General features: G+C 56.6%; 1 protein-coding gene across 4 annotated transcripts in view; it reads right to left on the reverse strand.

The window, feature by feature from the left end:
* The window catches only part of UNC5A (unc-5 netrin receptor A), a 61,854-nt gene that overhangs the window by 11,934 nt on the left and 23,623 nt on the right, over positions 1-26,297 (reverse strand). For 2 of the 4 annotated variants that reach the window (XM_082453464.1, XM_082453466.1), the window contains exon 2: positions 3,119-3,340. In XM_082453464.1, coding sequence (XP_082309590.1) covers positions 3,119-3,340 — 222 coding nt within the window. Of the gene's footprint in view, positions 1-3,118; positions 3,607-26,297 lie in introns of those variants that run through there. The other 2 variants (XM_082453465.1, XM_082453463.1) reach the window with 1 other exon arrangement.

Raw genomic sequence — 26,297 nt, forward strand, 5'->3', positions numbered from 1 at the left:
TCTTACCAAACTGCTTCTAATAACCAGTCGGTTTGTTTAATTCATGATAAATCACACTCCCAGACCGGACTCCAATGCTTGGTTTTGCAAATTTCCAGCTTTTACACTATCAGTGGGTTTGGGATCAAGAGATTTCAGGCTTTGGTCCCCTGCCCCTGGCCTTCTGGATGGAGAATGGGGGCGAGCAAAGGGGAGATCAGGTGCTCTCTCCTGGGGTGTCCACCCTGCCATCCCCACCCCCATGCAGAAATGGGTGGGGCTGCAGATTTGGGCTGACCTCTGACCCCGCCATACCTGCCTGACCACAGAGCATTCCTGGCTCAGGGTCTTGGGTCTGTGTGTAGCATGGTGGTGCCGCCCATGGCCTGGGCATCTGTTTGTGGGTAAGTGAGAAGCCTATCTCTTTGCCTCAAAACACTCAATGGCTTTGGGTTGAGAAGTCAATAAGATCAATGAAAATTCAGATGTGCAGGCCATGGGAGGCCTGAGGTTGGATGCTCAGAGCAGGAGGGGGCCCTGGTGGCTATGGGTAGGACGTGTCCCCGTGAGCTCTGCTCTCTGCCTGGCTTTGAAGGGAGCAAGGCCAGGAGAGCCTGTTGGGGAATGTGGGCTGAGGGCTGGCCTGGCCTGTGACTGCTATGTAGGCAAGAGCCTGTGTCTCAGCCAAGCCATGGATTCCAGACCTCGTGATGGGAGGAGACAAGGAGGGGTGTATGTGGGAAGCCAGGAAGGGGAGGTGTGAGCAGTTTGGGGCTGGCCTGGCACCTTCCAAGAGGTTCCAGGACAGGCTCTCAAGGCTGTGGGGAGACAGGTCTCTGGCTGTGGCTTGCTCTTCCTCACCTGTCCTTTCCTTGGGGGACCTAGCTCAGCAGCAGGAGGACTCATAATGCTGCAAAGTGGTGCTGGGCCCTAGGCGTGGGGTAGGGAGAGAGGAAAGACCTGGGGCTGGGCTCCACCTGGGTGTGAGAGATCTCACAGCTTCCCTCACCAACCTGCAAGGAGGCCATCCTCATCCCCATTTTACAGATGAGGAAACTGAGGCCCAGGGAGGGAAGGGGGGCTTGCCGCAGGGGGCACCAACCCCATGCATTCCCCTCCTGAGAGTGGGAGGCAGAGCTGGATCACCTGCAACAAGAGCCTTGTGGGCTAAATTCTTAGCGCCTCACCCAGGCCTGGCACAGAGCAGGTGCTCAGTTAAGACCTGAGGACTGCAAGGAGGACGCTGCCAGCAGCAGGTATGTGTAAGGCCAGGACAATGCAGGGCTCAAGGACCTGGGCAGGAATCACTCACTAGGGGGCTGACACTTGGAGGGAAGAAGACCAGCCCCTGGTGACCCTGGCAGGGGAGGATGGGGCGTGACTTCTGTGGACCAGAACGCCTGGTTGGAGCCCTGGACGAGTCAGAGCCATCTGTAATAGGACAGGCTGGCTCTGAGGACTAAATCACACGCTGACGAAACTCAGGGCTCATCTGCTCACATCTGGGTTCTTGTGAGAGCTTCCGAGTTCACCAGGGCAGGGCCCCCTCCTCCAGTCTCCCTCTGCCTGGCACCAGCTTCCCACAGTGCAAGTGTGGCTGCAGCTTCCTCGTCTCGCCGACCACCCCCTCGACCCCAACTTCTGCCACTCCAAACCTGGGCCTCTGGCCAGCCTGCCGTTTCCTGCATTTGTCCTTTGGCCTGATAAACAGCCATTCCAGCTGGTTTTAAGACTGAGGTTGGATGTTACCACCCTACACCACCCCCACTCTGGGAATCCTTCCTGGGCTGCCCAGTCCCTCCCACCAGGAGCATGGGCCACCCCTCTGGGCCTGTGGTCCCCTGCCTGCCCTTGGCATCAGTGTGAGCTGTTCTGGGTGCCACCTGCTTGCCCCTGTGACTCAGGCCTCACTCAAGTGGCCGTACCCGGCACAGGGTCTGTGCGCTGTGTGTCTCAGGCTGGCTGAGCCTCGGTGGGAAGGGGCTCAGGACTTAACCTGAGGGCTCATTGTGTGTGTGGGCTCCACAAAGCATCAAGGCAAAGGGGTAGGAAAATGAGCTTAACTGGGGTCCAGTTAGCGAGGAGGAGAGGCTGTTAGCTCTGCCGGGCCTGTTCTTGGGGAGCATGGGAAGCCAAACAATGGCTCTCTGCCCCCATCCCCATTGCCTACTGCCTAAGGCCAGGGCTGGAGGTGGGGAATGAGGTGTCCCACAGAAGGGGCACTTCTTGGGTCTGCCTCCCCTGTCAGCCCCCCACACTGGCCCCGAGTGTCACCCATAGCTCTGGTCATGTCACTCGGTAGCTTGAAATCCCACAGGACTGTGACCTCACTCCAGAGCTGGACGGGTGAGGCTCCTGGATGCACCACTGCCCGCTGCACACACTCCACACCCTCCCTGCTAAGCCCCGACCCGCACGCCGGCCCATCTGCCTCCAGGGCTTTGCTTGTGCTGTGTCCCTTTCTGGGGGCGCCTGGGACGCCCTTCTCCTCTTCTCGCCCTGACCAGGTTTACATATCACCTTCCCCGAGGAGCCTCCCTGGGCAGCCACAGATCCCAGAACTCAGTGAGAGGTCACCGTGCTGCCCCCATCTCCATGGGGCTGTGTCTCCAGCTCAAGGGTGGGTGCTCAGGGAACGTGCCAACGAACGGACCAACGAATGAACCAACAGATGCACAAAGAAAACAATCACGGAATGTGAGGTCCGTGAGCTCTTCCATCATCTGGGATCCACTCTTTTCAAACCTTTCTCTGCTGGCGCCACTTGCCAGGCTGCCTCTGGGTCTTCCTGGGCTCAGATGCAGCGGCAGGGTCCTGCCCCCCCAAACCCACAGAGCACCCTGGGGCATTTTGGGGCGGCTTCCCTTTTACTCACTCCCCCACCAAGTGATGAAGTCTGGTGAGGGTGGGCCTCCCAGGAAAGGCCTTGGTGTGTACACAGTAGGTCCTAGGTGTGGGAGTCCTGCCTCTCCTGGGGACCTGGGGTGGTGCACACAGAGTGGTTAGTTTCACCCTGGCCTCGGCTCACAGGCATGCAGCAGGGGCAATGGCAGGCCCCTCTCTGGGCCTCCATTGCCTCTGAGGCTGAGACTCGCTCCCCCTTCTAGTGACCCCGCCTGGCGCCCCAGCCTGGTCTCACCGCTGCTCCCATCCGTGCTGCGCTCGATCACGTGGTCCACCTGGCGCACCCACTCCCCGTTGCACTTGAAGAAGATTTGCGTGGCGGGCATGGCCTTGCACACCAGCAGCACCGGCTTGTTCTTGACGATGTACACGTCCTCGGGCTCCACCAGGAAGTCGGGAAGCAGGTCTGGGTTAGAGCCGGGCACCGGGTTGGCCACCGTGGCACTCTGCTGGGCCCCTGCAGCAGAAGCAAAGGGGGCAGGTGAGCTGGGGCCTCTGCTGGACTTGTGGGGTCCTCCCGGGGTTACCTGCCTGTTCAGGGGCTGGGACTGAGCCAAGAGGAGGCAGCCAGTGGGGCCAGGCTCTGCCGCTTCCAGCCCAGCAGGCTGGGTCCCCTTCCATAAAATAGGGGAAGAAGCAGCCCCCTGTGGAGACAAATACGGAAGTGCCAGCACACAGCAGCGGTCAGGGCTCATTACCACCCTGGTAGAAAGAAGTTCAGGTATCTGGTGAGGCAGCCCACTGCCCTGAAAGGCCCCGGGGGGAGAGAGGGAGGGAGGGAGAGGGCCCTGGGCAGCCTGGGGCTAGGGAGGGCAGGAGTCCCTTCCTCTGGTGCCCTGGCTGCCTCGGGGGCTACTTCCGGGTTGCTCCCCATTCCTGGCCCCTGCATGTAGTAGGTGCTGAGAAAATACCAAGTGAATGAAGGAGGGGAGGAGGCTCTGGAGAGTGCACATGTGAGGGGTGTTGGTGGCAGTGCTACAGGAGAGGCCCCCAGTAGGGGCGACTTGGGGTGAGCCTGGGCTGCTGGGTGGGTCTCGGGGAGGGTGGGAGCCAGGAGGATGTGTCTGGGAGCCTCAGGGGCCCCGGCCATGTCCCACCCTTCAAGGAGACCAGAATATGGGTTTCCTTCTAATTTTAACTGCAAACCACAGCCATCCCACAAGTCATTTGTTGCTAATTACACAGGTAATTGGCTCTGAGGCTTTGGTGGAGGTAACCCTCCACAGCAGTCTAACCGTCTGCTCGACCAGCAGGACCCTTGAGAGGGTGGGGAGGGGCGGGGTGGGGGGAGTGGGAGGATGAGAGTGGGGGCACCCTCAGCCTCCACACCCACCAAACAGGCCCCTGACGGCCTGGCCTCTCTCAGGGCTGCAGTGATTTCCCCCAACACACACTCACAACCAACAGGGGGCTCTGGGCATAAAGAGGGAAAAGCTTGGGCTTCAGAGACCCATCTGCTCCCTGCTAGTGGTGACCTTAGGCGGGTTACCCATTTTGTTGTCTATGACACCTATGGAGGTCCTGTCTGCCCCGTGGGGGAGTCTGGAGCTGCCTCACGCAGTCGGCCTCCTGGCTCCACTACCTCCTTACGGGCAGCCCAAAACCCATGGAGGGCTTCTAACAGGGAGGCCTGGCTCCTCGGGCCCAGCGGGCATCCACGCTGCCCCTTCTCTCTTGCTTGCACAGGGACCCTCTCTTTCCAATGTGGGAGTCTGCCCTCTCCACCCCAAGACTGTGATTTTGGGGAGGGGATCTGTGCCTGGTCCTGTAGGCGCCGGGTGGGTGAGCTGGGAATGTCTGCAGAGGCTGAGAAACCTGGTGTGACTTCAGGTAACCCCTGCTTGTTTCCTTGCCTGCAAAATGGGGGATGGTACCCAATTCTTAGGGCTATCATGAGGATGAAGTGAAAAAAGGCACAGTGCTCGGTAAATGTTGGCTGCTATCCGTACCCAGTGCTTTTGCACTGACAGTGGCAAAGGGCTCCATCTCCTTCAGTAACTCTCCTAGCAATCTCTTCAGGGGTGGGGACTGATGAGGAAACTGAGGCACAGAGCCAGCAGGTGTCTTGCCCTCAGTGTCTGCAGCAGTGGGCTCATCCACCCCTCCTCCTCCACATCCACCCCTCCTACTCCCGCCCTGGCCTCTCCCCAGCCTGTCTCCCCCCTACCCCCTGCACTTTCTGCTGCTCCTTAATGAAGGCTAAGCTGCCAGGGAACCACGCTTGCAGTTGGGAAGACAAGCTCCCCTTGTCCCGCCCTGCCCCATCCTGAACCACCTCCATGGGGCTCTGCCACTCCTCAGGCCTCTGTTTTAGGTCTCGTGTTTTAGGCCATGGCATCTTTGCAGACCCCAGGGCTGCACAGAGGAGGGCTAAGCTTGACCCCTGAGCAGGGCCCACAGGGAGCTGGGGGCAGGCATCACAGGCTCCAGAAGGGCATGCGAGACCTCAGTGTCAGCTTCCAGGCCTGCCCACGCCTCGCCTCGCAGAGGCTCAGTTTGATGGCCTGTGTCTGCCTACTGGCTGGGAGCTGGGAAGGCAGGGGTCCCAGCTGGGGGTATGGGCAGGGAGAGGGCACATGGCCCCCCCCGACTTCCCTATCGATCACCGTGCCAAGCACTGCTCGTGTCAGCCGCCCGCTGAACCCAGCAAAATCCCTCATGTCTGCATTTAACTGCTAATGAAAAATAAATGTACTGTGACCAATAAGGGACATAGCTCACTTCTCCTGGGCCTCCGCCACGCCACGCTGGCATGGTCTCCCCTCCCCATTCCCCTGGGGGGGCATTTATTGGGTGGACCCAGGGGCCCCCTCCAGGCTGCAGTTATCCCGCTGGCAAGGACACTCTAAGGCCATGGGTGGGGGTAAATTCAGCCCCTCTTGGGGCTGCTGGAAGCTTCCTGGGTGGCCAGAGCTGGCTTCCCCTCCCTCTGGCCCCTTTGCCCACTACATGACCTCCACCCTTGTGGTCGGCACCTGCAATCTGCCCACCCCCCTCACCGTCCCAGTTAGGTCTCTCACTTGGACTAAAGCACAGTGAGAGCCTTGGGTCTCTCCCTCTCCACGTCGCAGGCCACTAGCATGAGCTATCTTTCCCTTTGACATGAAAACCTGTTCTTGTCTATCAAAGATAACACCAAGCAGTGCATGCTCAGTGTCAAATGATATATGATGTTTTCAAAAGGGCACGGATTCCAGTTCACTGCAGTCACCACCACTCCCTAATGCCCCCTTTCTCCCTGCCGGCACTTTCCTACCTTCTCCTCAGGGCCCAGTTCTATCGTCACTTCTTCTGAAAGAGGACTCCCCCACCTCACTCTCTCAGGAAACCACACATGCCATTTTGCCCCCTCTGCACCTAGGACCTGTCCTCACTGGTTCTGTAGCTCTTATCACAGGTGAAGCAAGCGTGTGGCTGAGGCCTGCCCAGCTCGAGGCTGCCTAGCGCTGGTGTTGGTGAATGGGGACTTGGATTTGGGTGCCTACTTCTGCTCCCTTCTGGCTGTGAGGTGATGAGCATGGGAGGAAGGCTTTGCAAAGCAGATGCACTGGGGCTGCGGGACAGCAGGCAGGGGCAGGGCCCGCTGGCCACACAGGCCCTGCTGTATCCCGAACTCCACCCCCCAGCTCGCCAGAAGCTCCGTTCGCCACACCCTCGCCAAGTCTCTCTTACTTGCCCAGCCGCCCCTTTGGAATTCAGTTAGAAGACTTCTTTCATTTACTAGCAGATCCCTGAGAACTTGGTCACTGAGAACTGCCGATGGGGCTGTATGGACGCTCAGGGCTTGAAGTGGGAACCCCATTACCAGTGAGCCTTGGGGCTGGCCAGCTGGCTCCCACCTGTCTCAGGAGGGCACTGGCTGCCCGATCAGCCCCAGCCGGCACCCCTGCTCTGGCTGCCCATGAAGGGTGGGAGCCCCAATCCTAGCAGTCCCCACCTACAGTGTCTTCTTAGGGATAGCAAGGGAGACCACGTCGTGTGTGAGAGGGTGTGTGTGTGTGTGTGTGTGTGTGTGTGTGTGTGTGTGTGTAGGGAGGCTGGGGGCCAAAGGGGGATAAGAGACCCCTGGGTAATGGGTCTTGGCCAGAGCTGAGCCTGGGACAAATGCTACCTTCTCCCTCCCCTCCCATGGTGCTCTTATGACCTGAAATGTATTCATTCATTCATTCTTGCATTCATTCAGTGAATACTTATTGAGTGCCAGGAACTGTTCTGGCATTTTGCAGTGAGCAAGACAGACACATCCTCTGCTCTCAGACACTTTCATTCAAAATGGAGAAGCAAAAGAAAATAGAGGATTCAGAAGTTGCCTAGGGATCTGAAGCAGGTAAAAAGGGGTGCTATTTTGTAAAGGGTGTGGGTGCAAGGGCTCTAGAGGGGAAGAGGGTTTGGGGTAGGTTCCTCTGTGGAGGTGATGTCTAAGTGGACCCCTGAGGGCCAAGGCCCTCCCTGGCCTGGAGAAAAGTGCTTTAGGAGAAGGGAACAGCAGAGGCTGTCCGACAGGAAGGAGCTGGGTTTGTTGTGAGGACAGCGAGGAGGGTGGCCAGGGCAGAGGGAGTGCAGGGGAGACAAGTAGGAGGTGAATCAGAGAGGGAGCAGCGGCCTGATTTGGAGTTTTATTGGGAAGGGGTGAGGAGCCCCTGGGAGGCTGTGTGCAGGGGAATGCTGAGATCTCCCTGCATGAGGAATGGGTGGAGGGAGGCAGGGGTGGCAGTGGAGAGTTGGATGGGGAGGCATTCTGTGGAGTGGACCATGGTAGGCCCGTCCCATGAGGTCTATCTGGGAACTCCCACCCAGACGTCCAGTCTCAGCCAACAAGCCACCTCCTCCAGGAGGCCTTCTTGGATCCATACTCTTTGTCACTTTGCCCCTGTGCCCACACTGTCCCCTAAGCCTCCCTCCAGGGTACATGCCATATTCAGGACTGGGCACGCTGCCTCCTCCACTAGACCGTGAACTCGCTCGGAGCAGGAGCCCAGGTCCGACCTGGATACTGATGGAGTGTTTGTTGAGTGACTGAATGACCGCCCCCTTTTTTCCCTTGAACTTCAGAAGGTTTGCCTAAGGGTGGCCCCCTTCACTCTTGTCCTGCAGGGAGACCCAGAGAGAGCTCAGAGCGGCCCACAGGCAGAGTTGTGGGCAGGGAGAGGCTCTGTGCTCCAGCCTGCCCTCCGCCATCCCCCAACATGCTGCTGCTCTGAGGTTGAGCCCCCCTTTTCTCACCAGCAGCCTGGGATGATAAGGCCTACTCGTGTAACTCTGAGGCCCAGGGTGGGTATGAAAGTGCTTTCAAATGTTTTATTTTTCAAAGCACCATGAAAATATGAGGTGTGATTAATCAAGCTATTAATGAACTCGTGTTTTCTGAGTGAGGACTCAGTCTCACGGAGCAGGGTAGGAGGGCTGGGGGCAGGGTGTCATCTGGCCTCACTCAGCTGGGAGTAGAGAGCACTGCTTCTCAAGAACAGCCCTGCTGAGCCCCTGTCCATAACTTGACAGGGGCTCCTTTTTATCCCTCCAACAGCCCCGGTCTGTGTCAATGGCAAAGGGGAGGGGCGGCAAGCCCCTGCTTTCGCTACTTCCCTGAGAAATGTTCTGGATTTGAAGTGGGGTGGAGGAGGGAGAGGGGGCTGGGGGCCTGGCAGCCTCTGTCTTTCTCTTCCTGGCCGTCCACCCAGCATTGCACCCCCTCACCCCTGGGCACCTATGCTCCCAGTCTCCCTGGCTCCCTGGCCTGGAGATATGCATTTGGTCCGTCCGCTTGGGGCCTGGGTGTCCTGCTCCACAGGCCCAGGCGGGGAGAGGAGAGTCCACAGGATGGCGCACCACACCCTTCACCTGGCATTCGAGGCTCTACTGGCCCAGGGCCTGAGCTGTCACCTGGCCTTGACTTTAGGGCCTCCCTTCAAGTATGTAGGATGGCATCTAGACTACTTTCAGTTCTGCAAAGGCTTGTGCATACTCTGTTTGGGACCCTGCCTCCTTCCCCTGTCTGCCTAACAGTACCCGCTTTTCTGCAGGGAATGCCTGGCCCTCACCCTACTCAGTCCATACAGTCATTCGGTCCCGGTGGGCTGACCCCATCTCTGGCCCCAGAGGTGGGTATACTACACTGACTAGTTCCCAGACAGGAAGGCCACCCCATCCCCATAGATGGGCCTTCAGGATTTGGGTTGGGCTGCTGGGAAGAGAGAACCTCTCTTTCTGCTGGGCCGGTCCTGCAGGCTTTGCAGGCCATAGGAGGCCAAGTGAAAGGGGAGGCCATCCACGGGTCTGAAGCAGGAGCTTGGAGAATGGAGACAACCAGGGAAGAAAGAGCTTGACTCCTCGCTGTGTTGAAAGCCTGGGATCCCAAGAAGCCAGAAGGCAGAGCTACCCCTGGATTCCTTTCTTTGCCTAAAGCTAGCTGGAATGAGGATCCTTTCATTGCGTTGATCTACCCCCCTTCTGCTCTCTGCCTGGGTGACTTCTACTCGTCCTTCAAGGCCTGCTCAAACATCCCCTCCCCCAGGAAGCCTTCCCTGACCCCCAGACAGAGCTGGCTACACCTCCCCTGAGCTCCCACAGCCCCTGGCCGAACTCGCCTCAGTACCTCCCACATCATATGGTCACCACTTATGAATCTGTCTCCCCATGCACACTGTCAGTGCCTTGAGGGCAGGGATTGAATGGTGACATCTCTCCCAACCCTTGAGCATCCCCAGAGCCTAGCCAGGGACTGACACATAGTGAGTGCCCAGCGAGTGTTTGTTGAATGAATGTTGAATATCATTACCTTGACTGGGACCAGAGCCCAGAAAGGAGGGCTGAAAGAGGGGGACACACACTCAAATTTGGCTGGGAGCCAGCTCTGTTTACCTTCCAATCAATCAATCAATCAATCAATTCTAAAAACACCCGTGCTGGACTGTGGGGAGGTGGACCAAGGGGACTGTGGAGAGGCTCATGTGCAGGGTCCAGGGGAGACAGAGGGGGCTGGGAGCCATGGCCACAGTGGTGGGGGACAGAGGGGGTGCAGACACAGAGGAATGGGGATTTGTGCCCTCCTGCCCATCTACACCCCTGTGGCCTGAGACGGCTTCGTTATTATTTTTTAAATGTGGGCCTTCCCTGGTGGCGCAGTGGTTAAGAATCCGCCTGCCAATGCAGGGGACACGGGTTCGAGCCCTGGTCTGGGAAGATCCCACATGCCGCGTAGCAACTAAGCCCTTGCGCCACAACTACTGGGCCTGCGCTCTAGAGCCTGCAAGCCACAACTCCTGAAGCCTGTGCACCTAGAGCCCGTGCTCTGCAACAAGAGAAGCCACTGCAATGAGAAGCCTGCGCACTGCAACAAAGAGTAGCACCCACTCACTGCAACAAAGAGTAGCACCCACTCACCGCAACTAGAGAAAGCCCGCGCACAGCAACGAAGTCCCAGTGCAGCCAAAAAAAAAAAAAAATGATGAGGGAGCTTCACTAGGAGGCTCTGATAAGCAGGGTTGAAATCTGCATTTGCTGTTGGAGACACACAGACAGCGGCGGGGTGGAGGAATGGTGGGCAGGAGGCCCCAAGACGACAGATCTGGGGGGCACACGAAGAACCCTGAGGTTCCAGGTGGCAACTCAGAGGCGTGGACCTGCCTGGAGGTGACGACAGGGTGCCATGAGGCCAGAGCAAGCTGGGGGGTGCGGCCCAGAATTCTTCCAAATCCATCATGTAAAAAACTCTGCTCTGCCCACCAGCTGTTTCCGAGGCTCACCAACTGCTGCAGACCCCTGTGCCGCCCCCTGTTTCTTAAGCCTCAGTTTCCTCATATGGGGCAAATAGCACTGACCCAGCCCCAGGACGAGGTGGGTCAGGAACGACATCCTGCCCAGGGCCTCCAGGCGTCCACCAGTGCTTCTCTTCTTTCGCTTCCCGGCCCCATGGTCCATCCCTCAGTCATCTGTCTCCCTGGCTGTGGCTCCAAACGTCTCAGGACTTCCGGGAGGGAAGGGACGAGTCTGAGTGCAGGCTCTTCCGCCCCAGCGCACAGTCAGTGAACAAGGGAAAGGACGACTGCAGGACCTCCTGTCGGGGAGCACGCAGGAGGTGGAGGTGGCAAGGTGGGGTGACAGCCCCTCACGGTGTCCCTTGGAAGGGAGGGCTGCTCCCCTGACCCGTGCTCACACACAGGCGTGAGCGGCACTCCGGTTTCTATGGTAACGTGTGCACGAAAGTGTCACAGAAGCGGCAGCCAACTTCCCCAAGATCGGAGGAAAGTCACCCTCTTCCCCAGTGGGCTCCAGGGGCCTGGTCACAAGGACAGACACAGGCGTCACGAGGAGGACATGCAGACAGGCTGAACTGCAAAGAACAAGGTGGCTGGGGCTGGGCACGCTGCCACCTTACCCGTGTGGCTTGTCCTCTGGCATCTGCACTCAGGTGACTTCTACCCGCCCCTCATTTCACAGACAAGGAACATGAAGCTCACGACTTGCCTAAGGTCACACAGACACAGAGGGCAGGTGCGCTCTCCACGCCTCCTGGCCCAGGACAGCCTAGGGCAGGAGTTATGGGCCTTTCCTGGACCAAGGTCTGGCCCCACCCACCACACCACCCCTTGCTCACTTGGCTTACCTGCTGACCCTTCTCTGCTTCTTAAACCCTCCGAGCTCATCCCACCCCAGGGCCTTTGCACTTGCTCTTTCCTCTGCCTGCAACACGCTGCCCCCTGCTCTTCCACAGCTGGCCCCTTCTAAACCCTCAGGTCTCAGCTTCAACTTTATTTCCTCCAACAGGCCCTCCTTGACTGCCGTGTCTGAAGTAGGCCCTTCTTTTGTGTTGTTGTTTTTTTTTTTCTGACCATGCCAAGCGGCTTGCGGGATCTTATTTCCCCGACCAAGGATCAAACCCACGCCGCCTGCAGTGGAAGTGTGGAGTCAACCACTGGACCGCCAGGGAAGTCCCTGAAGTAGGCCCTTCTAACCCAGCAACGCTCCCCTTTCCCAGTCTATTTTCCTCATAGCACTCACTGCTATCTGACGTCATCTTGTTTGTGTACTTGTTTGCTGGTTATTGTCTAGGTCCCCTTCCCCTGAAACGTGTCATGACAGCAGGGACCGCGCTTGTCTTGTTCACAGCTATAGTCCCAGGCCTGGCGCATAGTAGGTGTTTGATAAACATGTGCTGAATTCATGAATGAACAAACTCGGTCTTCCAACTCTACGCCCAGAACCCACATTGGGCGCCACACTCCTGCCACTGCTAAGAGTCCCTAAACCCACCAGTGAAGGGGACTTAGAAACTATCAGGATGCCCAGGGAGAGAGTGCTTGATGGGGGGGACAGGCCTCCAGGGAACCCCTCCCAGGGCCCCTTCTGGCCGCAGGGCCTTGCTTTGGACCAGAGAAATAGTTAATAAAGCTGAGGCTTAAATAAGCATTTGATTAACAAATGATAAAATAGCTATTGTGTCCCCAAATTAAGCTGTAATTGTGGCTGATAATTGGCTGGTTAGAATTTAATAAGCTGCAATTAAATAGAATGGAATCCAGGGTAATTATGTGGTCGCACAGCCCAGAGAGAACCAGGGAAGGAAAGCTTTTTCCTGCTTTGGAATCTTCTGCTGGTGCAGTGTGTGTACTGTGGGTGTTTCTGGTGGTGGTGTGTGTGCACGGCAGGCCTCCTCCACTTTTCACCTGGAAGAGGCGGGCAGGTTGGTGCTGGCCCAGCCCCCTCACCACTGCTTGGCAGGAGATCGTCACGCAGGCTCTGAGCCCTGCCAGGGCCTGTGGCAGCTCCAGCTGAAAGAGACATAAAAGGATCCCTGGCACAGTTCCCTGCAGGGTGGGAGGCCGTGGGAGGGTGGCCAGAAGGGCACTGGGAACATGGGGGAGGCAGGCAGGCGGGGAGAGGGTCTGCCTTTCTTCCTAATGAGAAAACTGGGGCTCAGAGAGGGAAAGAACTTGCTCAAGGTCACACAGCGATCAGCGGCCGGGCTGGGCCAGATTTTCAGGTTGCCTTGTATCGAGGGTAATTCCGAGTGGCCAGGAGGCTGGAGGACACTCCCTTCTCCCCACCGCCCCTTGCCAGCTCCCGAGGCACCCCTCCCCATTTCCATCCGTGTCCTTCACCAGGTAAACACACAGGCTAAGTAAGGATGGTGCAACTGTTCCACACATGCACCCTTAAGACAAGCTGCCCCCCATGCCCCCATTTCCCTCTCCCGTGGCCGGCCTGCCCGTCGGAGGCCCTGGTGGCTGCAGAGCTCCCTGGTGCCTCAGCCTGGCACAGCTAACCCTGCTCCCAGCCCAGGTGTGGCCCCCACAAGTCCAAGGGGATGATGAACAGCACTGCTCAGGCACCATTTATGACCCCATCAGCATTTTTACAATGTTGCCAGCAATTAATTTAATTAAGGACCCTGTCCTGGATATGCTGGCATTTCATATCTCACTGGTTTAATGTGAGCCCGGCCTGAGCAGGGGCCAGGGGTGGTCCAGGAGCGGCAGCTCTGCTCTGCACCCTGGGCTCAGCTCAGGGTGCACAGGGCAAGGCAGTCGCACCCCTCCCCCCCACCCCGGGATGGAGCCCAGAGACAAAAGGGGGGCCACCCAGAGGGAGGCCACCCAGTGATCTGCCCTTGGCCGGTGGGAGACACTGCCCACAACCCCAGCCAGCACGAGCACGGGCACACAGGCTCACACACACATGTGCACGTGTGCACACATGCTCACACATGCATACACCCATACACAGTCATACCATGATAATAGTGGCGAACTTTACATGGATTGTCTCATTTGACCCTCATGACAATTCTAGGAGCCAAACTATTTTAAACCTCCAACTTCCAGGCGAAGAAACTGAGGTGGGGACAGGTGAAGTAAGTGGTGAGTGATGGATTCCTACCCAGGCTGGCTACTGTGTCCCATGCCCTTAACCAGGTCACACTGCTTCAGCAAATGTGCTGGACACGAGCCACAGAGCAGTGCCCAAGCCAGACTCATGTCCCTGCCCTATGGAGCGTCCAGTGGCCACAGCCCCACCTGGGAAGTCCTGGGCACAGTGTCCCAGAATTACGTTTGCCACGCCAGTGCTCGGGCATTTGTGGGCACACACACCAAGCCCCCTGGGAACACAAATGTGCACACCAGCACTGCCCACTGTCCTCCGGGCTAAATCTGGCCAGGGCGGCTGATGCCCTCACTAGGATGGTGACCCTGTAGCCACAGGTCACCTACAGAACCTACAGGAAAACCCTGTACCAGATCCAGCTCCTACCAGCAGTGGCGGCGGCCGGGAGCAACCGCAGCTCCTCCTCTGTCCCTTGTCCATGCAGCAGCTTGGCTGTGCTCTGCCCTCTCCTGGGGCCCCTGTTTCCATAGCTCCTCACCCTCCCACAAGCTCCTGCTCTCCAGCTGGGACCCCTCATCCCCGCTCGCAGCTGAGCTGCATCCTGACATTTTCCCTGCCTCTGGATGCCCCACAACCTCACCCCGGGCACTTCCCAGGCTGGGCTCGGGGGCTCCCCCAAACTTCCTGCTCCCAGAGTTTGCACTCAGCCAGCAGGGCCACGCCCGCAAGGAGCCTCAGCAGGAGTCTCAGAGCTGCTGGGCCTTCTCACCTCCTCACCGTCCACTATTCTAGCCACCCCCCAGCCTCTCTCCCACCCACTCCCTCCTCTCTTGCACTTTGGGGGTTACCCCCCACCTCCAGCCCCCAAAACTTATCCTCCTGGTACCACCTCCCGGCTTTGGTACCATCAACAATGCCACCACAGTGCTATTTCTAGAAAGAAAATCTGATCCCACCCTTCACGCCCTGCAACGGTTCCCACTGACTGCAGGGTAAGGGTCGGTTCCCCATACACCCCACATCCCCCAGCACCCCCGATGCAGCAGCCTCATCTCTTGGCACCAACCCATACCCAGCAGTCAGCTCAGCGCATCCACTAATCCCCTCTCCCAGCACGCCCAGACCCCGCCCCTCACCCCAACTTTCCCCTGCACCTGCAGGGCACCCCAGACACCCCAACGTCCCCCAGCCCTGTTAATTGATAACTCAAGGTGTCACCTCCTCTGGACACCCTCCTCAGCTCCTCTCTGCATAGGGGCTGCACTGCCCCTCCTCCGGCTCCCCGGCTGAGAGAGCATTACCCACTGATGTAGGCCGCTGGTCGGGGGCTGCCTCCATCACACCGTGCGCCCTCACGGGCATGCAGCAGGCCTGAGCCACCTCTTCTCAGCAGTGTCCAGCTCAGGCACTGACAAGCTGGGGGTCTGGTACAGTTGAAATCTCCCCTGTCACTTGACAGCTCCTGGGCTGGGCACTGGGCTGTGCCTGCCAGTGACAGGTCCAGGGCACGGACTCGCTGAGGGCAGAAGCAGAGCCTTTGGCTGGGCATCAGGGGACTGGGTCTCCAGTCCCCACTCTGTCTCTACCTGGCTGTGTGGTCTTGAGTAAGTCATTGCCCTCTCTGGGCCGCAGAAGGGATGGGACTGCATCAGGGGTGGCGAACTCAGGTGTCTTCAGGGGCTGATGACGCCCAGGAGAAGTGGAGAGTGAAGATGCCCGTCCAAGGGGCCAGCTCAGCTCAGCCAACCGCTGCCAGGTGGCAGGCCAGCCAGGAGGTGCTGGAGTTTTTTTCTTCCAAGAGAAGCTAGAAATCATTTTTATTTGAAATTTCCTATTTTAAAATGTTGACAACTAATTTAAACATTTAAACACTGTGTGGGCCAAACAAGTTGGCAGGCCAAAGCCAGACTGGACAATGTCCAAGGTCTCCTCTGACTGTACAGATCTAAGAACTGGGGTCACGGCAGGGCGTGACCTCTCCGTCACTGCTCTGCTCTCCTGGTTTCCTCCCCTCCCCCACTCTTCCCACCCTGGCCAGCACCCACTCCATCATCCTGTCTTCTCCTTGGGACCCCTCTTCATCATGGCCTCCTGAAGGAGGTCCCCTGGGGCCTGGCAGAGGCCGGAGGGGTCATCTGTCCATCACCCCAGGTGACTTGGATTTAACTGTCATCTCAAGAGTCCACCCTCAGCTGAGGCCTAAGGGCATTGCCCCTCTCCCAGAGGCTGAGGGTCTGAGAACCGGCAGTGAGCTGCTCCCGGCTCTGGATAGTGGTGGGGGCAGACAGCAGGCCGAGGGCTGCTCTGCCTTTCCTGCCTTTGCTCTGGGCCTCAGATCTTGAGCCGGGGAGCAGGGAGAACGCTGCTGGAGACCAGGCAGGTCAGGGGTGGGCACTCCATAGAGGAAATCCTCTACTACGATCCCCCCAAATCTGGGCCAGCAGGAGCTCAGGCCTGGCTGCGACCTTACTGCTGGGAAGAGGATGTCTGACCACACCCGCCCATCATACCCCAACAAGACAGTAATGAGCCCTCACCCCATTTTAATTACCTGCTGTCCAAATAATTACCAGCTTGTTTATTTCACTTAATGGCAGCCGTACTTTTTCCTCCTGATATTGATTTCATGTTTTCCTGGTTTGTTCATTATCTTTCCTGCCCCTTTAATGGGCTCGGAGGTCTTGCGGGTGGAGGAGAGGGGGCTGGAGGAAGCAGGAGTATGAGGGAATATGGAGGAAGGAGAGATAACCTGGGCCTTGCTGTGCAGCCTGAGGTGAACCGCTGCCCTCTCTGGGCCTTGAGTCCCAGAATCCCAGACCCCTACACACCCGCTTCTCCTTGACGTAATTAGGGTGGAACATTTTAAAATGAAAGAAAGGAGGGAGAGGGCAGCAGGGGAGAGAGAAGCTGATGTACTTCCTCCCAAGGGCCCCTAACGGAATGGGCAGAGACTCAGACAAGCGTGAAGGTAGGAGGGGTACTGAAAAGGGTGGGGTGGAGTGACACTAAGGCCAGAACGAGGTGGGCAGGGGGTGCTCCTGGAGACCAGCCTGGAGGAGGCTGCAGTGTGGAGGCCATTGGCCAGTGGGGGTGCAGAGGGGGCCGGTGGGTGGCCTCCTCATCCCTGTGTCCCCCAGGTCTGATGGAGAAGGAACAGGAGCCTCTACCTTCAAGAAACCCAGCCCCTCCGTAGGCCTGACCTCTATCCTTGGCCTCCACCTCACCTGCCTGCCATTGCCATGGAAACATCGGTGACGCTGTGATGTCATCCAGGCTGCGAAAGAGCAGCTCAGTTCTCTGATTTGGGTTGGGGTGGGGGGGCAGCAGTTAGGAGAGATGGGGGTGAAGGGGGAGGGGAAGGCCAGGGCTTCTTTGGGTGAAGATTTAGAGAGCCTCTTGAAGGGGTCATTAGCTCTTAATAAATCACTAATAATTGCAAGAATATTTAAATCTTAATAAAAAAAATACAGTAGGCCCAGTGAGTTTGCCTGTGTGGGTACTTATTGCTATCAGTCTGGAATATGTAAAAGTTGGTATTGGTCTGACTGAACTGCTGTTATCGCCACAGCTAAATGGGTAATTGGGAGTGAGAGACACTATCAGCAGATATAAATTACATACAGTAAACTGAGGGCATTAAACGAGGGTTTATTATCAATTATCTCTGCGCTTGTTCCCCTTAAAACGAACTTTAAGGATATTAATGAGAAAACTTACAGGTCTTAATGAATTGAGGGAAGCGAGAGGGTGCAGAGGGCCCCCCATTTTGGCCCCCGTATGGTGCTCTCTCTGGGACCCTCTGGCTCTCTCCGGAACAGTGGCCTTTTCCTAGGGGGCGGTCCTCCCCCCAAGGGAAGCCCTGGAAGGAGGGCTCTTGGGTCAGCCGGCCAGGTCACAGACACCTGCTTTCCTGCTGGGACCAGCGGGGAGAGCCGGTCAGTCCCCGAGGCCGGCCCTGTCTCTCTCCAAACCCCCATCCCAGAGAGGGGCGCTGGGTGGGAATGGGGTGGCTTCATCCAGGCAGCCTTTCTTCCAACAAAGACCCCGCCAGGGCCTGATCCTGGCTGTTGGATGTGGAGAATCAGCTGGGGCCTGACTTCAGCTGGATATGGATGAGGCAGACCTTCATCTGCCCCCAAACCAGGACGTGGGCGTCGCCATCAGAGCAACCCAAATGGAGTGTGAGGGGGGTGGGAGGCGGAGAGGGAATGTGAGTCTGGGTGGGGCTGGGGGTGCCCCTGTGGAAGCTCCGCGGGCAGAGTATCTGTGTAGCATCTGTGTCCACCCTGATCCGGAGCACGTCTGCCCCCTGCTGAAATGCTGGCTTACTTCAAGGTCGGCACGACCTCCTGGGCCAATTCACCACCCAGCAGCCTCGGCTCTCTCCAGGCCTCCCCGCCAGGGCTGTGCCGCTTTCCCTGGCATCCTCGGCCTCTCCCGCCAGGCCCCGGGTAACGACCTGGATTTTCCATGAAGGACAAAATCAGGCCCCTCTCTCAGGAGCTTACTCATGGGAGACAGACACTGGCTAGGTGTCAGGGCCATAAGTCCAAGGTTACAACCCATAAGTCAGAGTTCTGTCAGAGAAGCACTGGTGGCATGAGAGCACATAACTGGGCAGGGCGGGGCGGGGCGGCCAGTGCTGATCTGAGATGTCCAACAGGGCTTCCTGGAGCTGGTGTCACTGAGCTACGTAAAATGCCTGGATGACCAAAGGGTGTCCAGGGATGCTCAACTCCTCTCCATCAAAGACAAGAAAACCATTTGTTAACTCTTTTGCCCCTTTCCAGCACAGGTCCCTTCTCTCTTTTCCCCTCTGGGCTCCCGCTCTGCTCTTCCTCACCCTGTTCCTGACTCAGCCCCTACAGTCGGGCTTTCACCTCCACTTCTCCCATCTGCCAAGGAACCCCTCTGTCTGACTTAAGAGCTCCTCCTGGCCTCTTCCTTGAGGGCTCTGCCCAGGCTCCTCCCTCCCTCCTGTTCCTCTCATCTGCTTTCTCCTCGTTCCCGGAGAACAGCAGGCTTCAACGAGGACGTCAGAGCAGAAGACTCCAAAATCCCCACTGCAGGACCTTCAGGCCCCACTCTGCAGGATGTTTCCTCTCAGCCATCCTGTGTGGCCCCCCGTTAACAGTCAGCTCCCCATGCAAACAGCACTGTCACTGCCCTGGCTGGAAACCTGCTGGCTCTGCCTCTTCTCTCTGTTCCCTGTCCCTTCAGATGTCACAGGCCACTGTCCTCTCAACTCACCAACACCCGGCCTTTCATCTGTTCTTCTGCCCCTTCAGGCTCAGTCCTGCCTCAGAGCCATTGTGCCTGCTGTTCCCTCTCCCCTACAGCTGAGGGTGCTGTAGCTCACTTCCTCTTCATTGCCCTGGTCTCAGCTCACGGCACCTCCTCAGAGAGCCTTTCTCTGAGCGCCCCATCCATCCAAGAGAGCGCGCCTGTCATCCTCTAGTGCCCACCATGGGTGGCCTCTGATGGGTTCCCTATTTGACTTGTTTCTTTGTTGTCTGTTTGCCTGGAACCAGAGGCCCTGTCACTACATATTTCTGAGTGAAGGAATGATTATGTTTCTGGAGAACCTGCTCTGTGCCAGGCCCTGAGCTCTGGGGCTGCAGAGGGTCTTTGGGGCGCACACCATCTGGCCGGGGTAGGCACAGAATGCAGTGTGCATGCCCTGCCGCAGGGTGGGTGGGCAAGGGAGGGGAAAAGGCAGCGGCCTGGAGGGAGCAGTAGGGAAAGGCATCCTAGGCTGGGGGAACAACAGGAGCAAGGAGTTTGAGGCAGGACATATCTAGTGGCAGCATGGATTGGATTAGAAAGGGTTTGAATCTGTGCCAGGACACTGAGCATGGAAAAGCAGGGAAGGTTCTGGAGCAGGGCCGATGGGATCAGAGAGCTGTAGAGAGATGGCTCGTTGGGGAGGGAAAGGAGAGTGAAGGCCGTCACCACAGTACAAGGAGCTGTCTGACCCTGAACCGGCCTCTGGAGAGGAGGAGGATGTTAAAAGCCTTGCAGTGGGGCCGGGGGCAGGGTAAGGAGAGTCACCATGCCGGCTGGGAGGAAGGCAGGCGGGGAGCAGAAGACGACTCGGTCATTTCCTGCCTGGTTGACTGGGTAGATGGCGGTGCAGCCAGGCGTAAATACCTGGAAAAGCCTTGGCCCACTGCTCACACACGCGGGAGGGCAAGATCGCTGCCCTCTGGACAAGCTGAGAGCCACAAACCCACCCTGCCGCAGGCACAGGTGTGCGATGGCTGCTGTCTGTTGGGGGCACGGGGTGGGGGTCCGTGGTTGGACCGAGCCCTGCTCGCTGCGAGCAGGGCCAGCCGAGGGCTGAGTTGCTGAGCCTCAGCGCTGTTTGGGCCTCTGTCTTCCAGTTGGAACAATGGGAGGCCAGGCTGGCTTTCAGAGGCTGCAAACCGCTGGCCACAGGCCCCTAGGTGTGCCTTGTAGGTTTAAATCAACTTTTAGAGACTAGGAAGTTTCACATCAACGTTGGTATCTACCCCCACTGAAGAATAAGAAGCTAGGGCCACACCAGGCCTTTGTGTCCGTGAGCCACCATTGGCAACACTCTTCAGGCGTGGCACAGTTCACCGTGTCCCCTCTGGGCCTTCCCTGACTGGCCTGCTAGAAGCAGTGGGCGCCCACAATTGGCTCAGGTCATCCCCAGCATCCCTTCTAGCTCAGTCTGGACACCGCCGTCACCTCACACACACCTCACCCAGAGAAGCCTGGTGGCCTGCGGGATCCCGGTCCATCTCAAGGACATCATAAGGCCTGGGGCCTCTGATCTGTCTACTGAGACACTTCCATCAGCTTGGACCTGCGTTTAGTTACGGCTTTTATTAAAAACGTGCTTCTACTCCCCCCAAACACCGTCCCATTTGCTTCACTCTCTCCAGCCCTCCACTTGTTTCCACGCCTCCGGGCCCCTCTCCCTCCCTGCTGCCTCCTGCGTCTGTAAATAATCCTCTCCTCTGTGCCTATAATTAGCCCCAAGTAGAATAATTCATAACAAACTTTATTTCTTGTGGCATCTTTCTTGCTAACGTGTCATTGAGCACCTCCCAGGATCAGCAGGAGGGAAACCAGACTTCGGAAACAGCTGAGCACCCTCCCTGAGCTCCCCACCCGGCTGTCTGCACCCCTGGGAGCTGGGTCAGCAGGGAAGACCCAGTACGTCCTCCTCTGCCAACCTGAGCAGGAAGGTGGGGCAGGGCTAGGGTGGATCCAGGGTGTGGACGACCAATCCAGAGACTCTTCCCAGGGTAATCATAATTGTAACAGTAATAATAATAATAATAATAATAATAATAATAATAATAATAATAATGGCAGATAACAGTTATATAGCATTTACTATACCCCTGGCTCTGCTTTTTAAAGAGCAGTGTCGTCTTTTTATTTTGACATATAAAGTAAAATTTACCCCCTCTAAATCTATAGTCTGGTGAGTTCTGACAAACGAATCCAACACCACAATCAAGATAGGGAACAGTTTCATCCCCCCAAAATGTTCCCTGCGTCCCTTTGCTATCAATCCCTCTGCCAACCTCAGCAACCACTGATCTGCTTTTTGTCGCAATAGTTTTGCCTTTTCTAGAATCTCATAGAAATAGAATTATACAGTATGCAGTCTTTTGTGTCTGCCTTCTTTCACTTAGCACAATGCCTTTAATATTCATCAATGTTGTCGCCTAAATCGGTAGTTGGTTCCTTTGGATTGCTGAGCAGTATTCCATTGCATGAGTGGACTGCAGCTTGTTTATCCATTCACCGGTACTGTTTCTAGATTTTGGTGATGACAAAGCTGCCTTTGGTGGACACGTCTTCATTTCTCATGGGAGTGGGATTGCGAAGGCAAATGGTAAGCATGTATTTAACTTGATAAGAAATTCTCTCTTTGTTTCATATACTATACATATTTATATATAGCATCTCACTTAATTCTCACAACAACTTTATGAGTTAGGTACTATCATTATCCCCATTTTACAGGTGACAAACGGAGGCTCAGAGAGGTGAAGTAACTTGCCCAAGGGCACACTGCTTGACATGGCAGAGCCAGAAGTCTGGTTGCAGAGTCTGTGCCCTAAGGTCCCTGCTGTACTGCCGCTCACAGCTCTTCTGGGCTCAGCCCTGGGCAAGGCCTGGGGTGGTGGGCAGAGCTCTAACCTGGGAGCTGAAAGCCAGAATCTGAGCCCCAGCTCCACCTCTGGCTAGTAGTGCGCCCACGGGAGTCCCTCTGCCTCTGGTGCATCCCTAACTGCAAGTGGCACCCACAACTGCCTACGTCACCGAGTACTCTGCGGTTGAAGGAAATAAATTGGAGCAGACATTTGGTGCCCCTACAACTTCAGCTCTGTGATAATTACCAGCCTGTCCTGACCCCAGGACCTTACAAGTTTAGCAGAAGGGACAGGAACGGTTCCTGACACACCCACTGCCTCCTCTGGCTTTCGACAAATGACCAAGTCACACTGCATCCATTCAATGCCTAGTTGTTCATCCTCCTCTGCTATAGACTGAAAGTTTGTGTCCCCTCAAAATTTATATATTGAAATCCTAACCCCCAGCATGGTGGTATTAGTAGGTGGGCCTTTGGGAGGAGATTAGGTCATTAGTGTGGAGCCCTCAGGAATCAGATTAGTGCCTTTGTAAAAAAGACCCCACAGAGCTCCCTCGCCCCTTCCACCATGTGAGGACACCGAAAGAAGATGGTGTCTACGAAACAGGAAGCAGGCTCTCACCAGACACCAAATCTGCCAGTGCCTTGATCTTGGACTTCCCAGCCTCCAGAGCTATGAGAAATAAACTTCTGTTTACAAGCCATCCAGTGTGTGGTATTTTGTTATAGCAGCCCAAATGGACTGAGATGCCCTCCATCTGGTGGATGGAGTTTTCCAGTGAGGAAACCAAAGCCCATATACCCAGAGTGAGGGAGTCAGCGGGCAGCAGCCCTCCCGTCCTCAGCCCTCAAGGGTAGTGGGGGCACCCAAGAAGAGGGCAAAAGTGGAGAGGCAGGAAGCTCTCCCCAGCCCCATCCCCACCTGCCTTTTCAAGGCTGTCAATGTGGGGTCACCTAGGCAGGTCTCTCCAACATCTGGTCCCGTTTGTCCCACTGAAGAATGAGATTTCTCTGAAGTTGGCTTGGATGTAATACCTCCCCTTGGTTAGTGATTTAGAAGATGATCGACAGGGAGGCCTGGGACAAGAAGCCTCTCTCTTGTCCTGCCCCCTAGCTGTCTCTAGGAAGTGCTCACGGGGCTCACAGGGGACAGAGAATCCCCACTAGTCCCTCACACGAGCCCTCGGCTACCCTGAGCTCTGCTCCAGACCAGCAGCCCCTGGACAGGGTGAGGATCTCCATCAAATGGGGAAAGAGATCAGGAGATACGGCCAGCCCCTTGCTGAGCCCAACTTGTTATTAAAACAAGAGCACGGAAAGGCAAAGTGCTGATGTGAGTGTCACATCACTGAGGGAAGCTGTAAGGCTCAGTGGTGGGAATGAATAGTGGCTCTGGCCCCTCCCCAGACTCACAGCCCAGCCCCTGTCACTGCACCCCCTCAGATTTACCCACCCCACCCCGTGCCTCTGAGTTTCTTCCCTCCTCTCTCCGACACTCAGCTCCAGTCTCCTCTCTTTTAAACCAGCAGGTGCCTTACAAGTCCTTCCTCTCCCCCAACAAGTCCCTCACCCCTGGCCAATGCCAGAGACGCCTGAAGAAGGTTAACACTTTGAAGAGGAGGCAGTGTAGCCACAGTGGGAAAAGGCATCCAGGGTGCTGCCAGCATCCTAGTGTCTGCTCTCTCGGGACCCCACTGACCATCCCCCAAGTGCCACTACTCTCAGGCAAGGCCACCTCCTCCATGCACATCCTCTGCCTTCTTGTCACATTTGGACTGGCCCTGCCAGGGCAGCTTCAGTGGCTAAGACTCTACCCACAGATCGGGCAAGTCCAAGCTTTCACTGGGGGTGACGACAGGGGACAGTCCAGGCTGTGTGGACCTGGGCACCAGGGACAGCCCAGGCTGCCCAGCCAGCCAGCTCTCCTGGCCTGCCTGTGGCTCAGTGGTGCTGTTATCTCACCCCACTGAGCCGATGTGACAGCGGCCATCCATCACCCAGCTCCAGCACACGGGCCCTGGGATGCATGTCCACTCCCCTCACTGCCTGCGGATCAGGGAATGGTGAGCAGACAGAAGGGAGAAGTAAGCACAGTGCTGGGAGGGATCAGAAGAGTCAGAGACAGGAGTGGTGTCGGGAAGGCAGGAGCCCTTGAGAAGAGCCTTGAAGGTGGCACAGGGTATCAGTAGGTGGATTAAACAGGTGCAAAATCACAGAATCAGAAAAAAGCCCAGCACGCTCAATAATTGGACACCTGTTAACTGCCCTTCCAGCCTCCATGTTTCCCATTTCCCCAATAGCAGCTCCATTTCTTTGGGGATCCCCTGTTGTTCCATATTCAGTCATGTGGTTTGGGTGGAAATGACCCCCACCCCACTTCCCAGCTCCAGAAGTGGGCCCTGATTGGCATAAACCAATTGTCTTTCCTGCCCTGGCTGTGAGGGATGGTTTGGGAGAGGCATGGAAGCCAGTCAATGAGGTCCTTGGAGACATTTGCTCCCCTAAGTGGTGTGGGGCAAGGATGTAGGGATTAGGCTGCTGCAGTCATTCTGTTACCAAGACAGGGAGGCTACGGAGTTGCTGGGGGAAGCCCTGAGGAGGCCGAGGATGTAGCTGACACCAGAGAAGGCAGAGCAGAGAAACGGAGAGAGTAGTTCCAGAGTGACATTGCTTGAGCCAGTGGATCAAACCTTGCCCGAGGTCAGCCATACCTTTGGGCTTTCCAGTTACAAGAGTCAATAACATCCACTTCCTATTTAGGTCTGTTTGAGTTGAGTTTTCTGTCATGTTGCAACCAAAAGATTCTTTGAGAATCCAGTTTGGCTAGAGTGTAGGAAGCAGAAGAAGAGAGTAAGAAGATAGAACTGGCAATATGGATCAGGAACATTTTACCAAGGGCTTGAATGACAGGTTGGGGAACTGCTATTTATTTCCATAGGCACCGGGGACTCATGGGGCATGAGTGGATCACACTGGGTTCCTAGAATCCTAAAATACCCTCTGAACTGGCCTCACCAATCCCTATTTCCTACCTCTCCAGCTCCCTTCCACCAGAGTTAAGCCGCAGAATCAGGTTTGCAGGAAGGCATAATCTGTTCACCCTCCATGGCCACCTTGCCTGGAACAAGCTCCAGGAATGTCAGTGGAAGCCTATGGGGTGGGAGTCCGTCCACACCTGGGAGAATGGAAGCTCCACAGGGCAATTGTTTGCTTCATTCCATAAAGTGCTGCCAGCATCTAAAACAGTGACTGGCACACCATAGGTAGGTGCCCAATAATCTTGGCGAATGGATAAATGATTTCTCTGGAGATGGTGGCAGAGGTAGGTAGCAGAGGTTAGAGAGGCTCAGCTCCAAGAGCCAGCCGCGTTGGGCTGTCCATGGTGCTGAAATCCCTGTGGCGCCCAAGACCGCTATCCGTGGTGCTAAAACAGAGCTCACAGCTAGCTATACGGCCCATCCGTGGTGACTTGGAAAGGTCTCAAAGCATCTTAGGAACCACGGTGGGCAAGCAGACTCCATAACCTTGCCTCCCCTGCTAATCCCAGTCCCCCAAGACCTTCTGCACAAGACAGATAACCTGGCACAGACGCAAGCAAGCCTGTTTCCTGATGGTGACCCTTTCCCCAGTGCGGATATCAGTTCATCCTAACGTGCCCAAGCTCTCCAGGGTTGTGGGTCCCTGAAGGGCTTGAACATCAGCCTCTATTCAGCCAGCGTCTGCTGGGGACCCTGGGAGAGGCAGCCAGGCAGAGATGGACTCTGGGCAAGCAGCCGGAGAGAGAAGCTGCACGCCAACAGCATTAACCGGGGGGTCTGGCAGGAGATTCTGGTCCTCACCAGCTCATGCACACTGCCAGGCAAGGCGCCTGTGCTAGAAGACAGCACACGGGGGGGGGGGGGGGTGTTGCTCTGTGATGAGAGGTGAGCTGGCAGGGACAAGCTGGAGACAAAGGTTAGCACTGAGAGTGAAATTCTGGGAGTTGGGCTAGGGAACTCATGGAATGGAGTTTAAGGGGGATGTGGGAGCAGCAATGAGAGTGATGGACTGGGGAGGAAGTAAAGGCGGTTTCAGAAGAGGTGGACTGGTGAGAGGGGAGCTATCCCTATCAGATAGGAACAAGCTAGTCCTAAACACAGACTCACACACACACACACACACACACACACACACACACACGCAGGGACAGCGCTGTTAGGTCTGGCCCAGGCGTTAGGCTCTGCTGGGGACTTCCTCTCTGACATCATCCCCACAGGGCAGAGGCCTCCTAACACGCGAATTCTGCCCAAGAACCACTCTGATTCTGATATCCATGAACTTATCTAAACCTTTCTGGAAGCAATTCCAGCCTGTATCACTTCTAGGGGAAATGATTTTCAAAGTTTATTCCCTGCTGAGTGCAGCAGGATTTCTGGTTATTGGTTTTAAACTTCCCTCTCCTGAGTTTTGGTGGGGG

Source organism: Balaenoptera physalus (assembly GCF_965194825.1).
Source record: "Balaenoptera physalus genome assembly, chromosome: 3".
Classification (NCBI taxonomy): domain Eukaryota; kingdom Metazoa; phylum Chordata; class Mammalia; order Artiodactyla; family Balaenopteridae; genus Balaenoptera; species Balaenoptera physalus.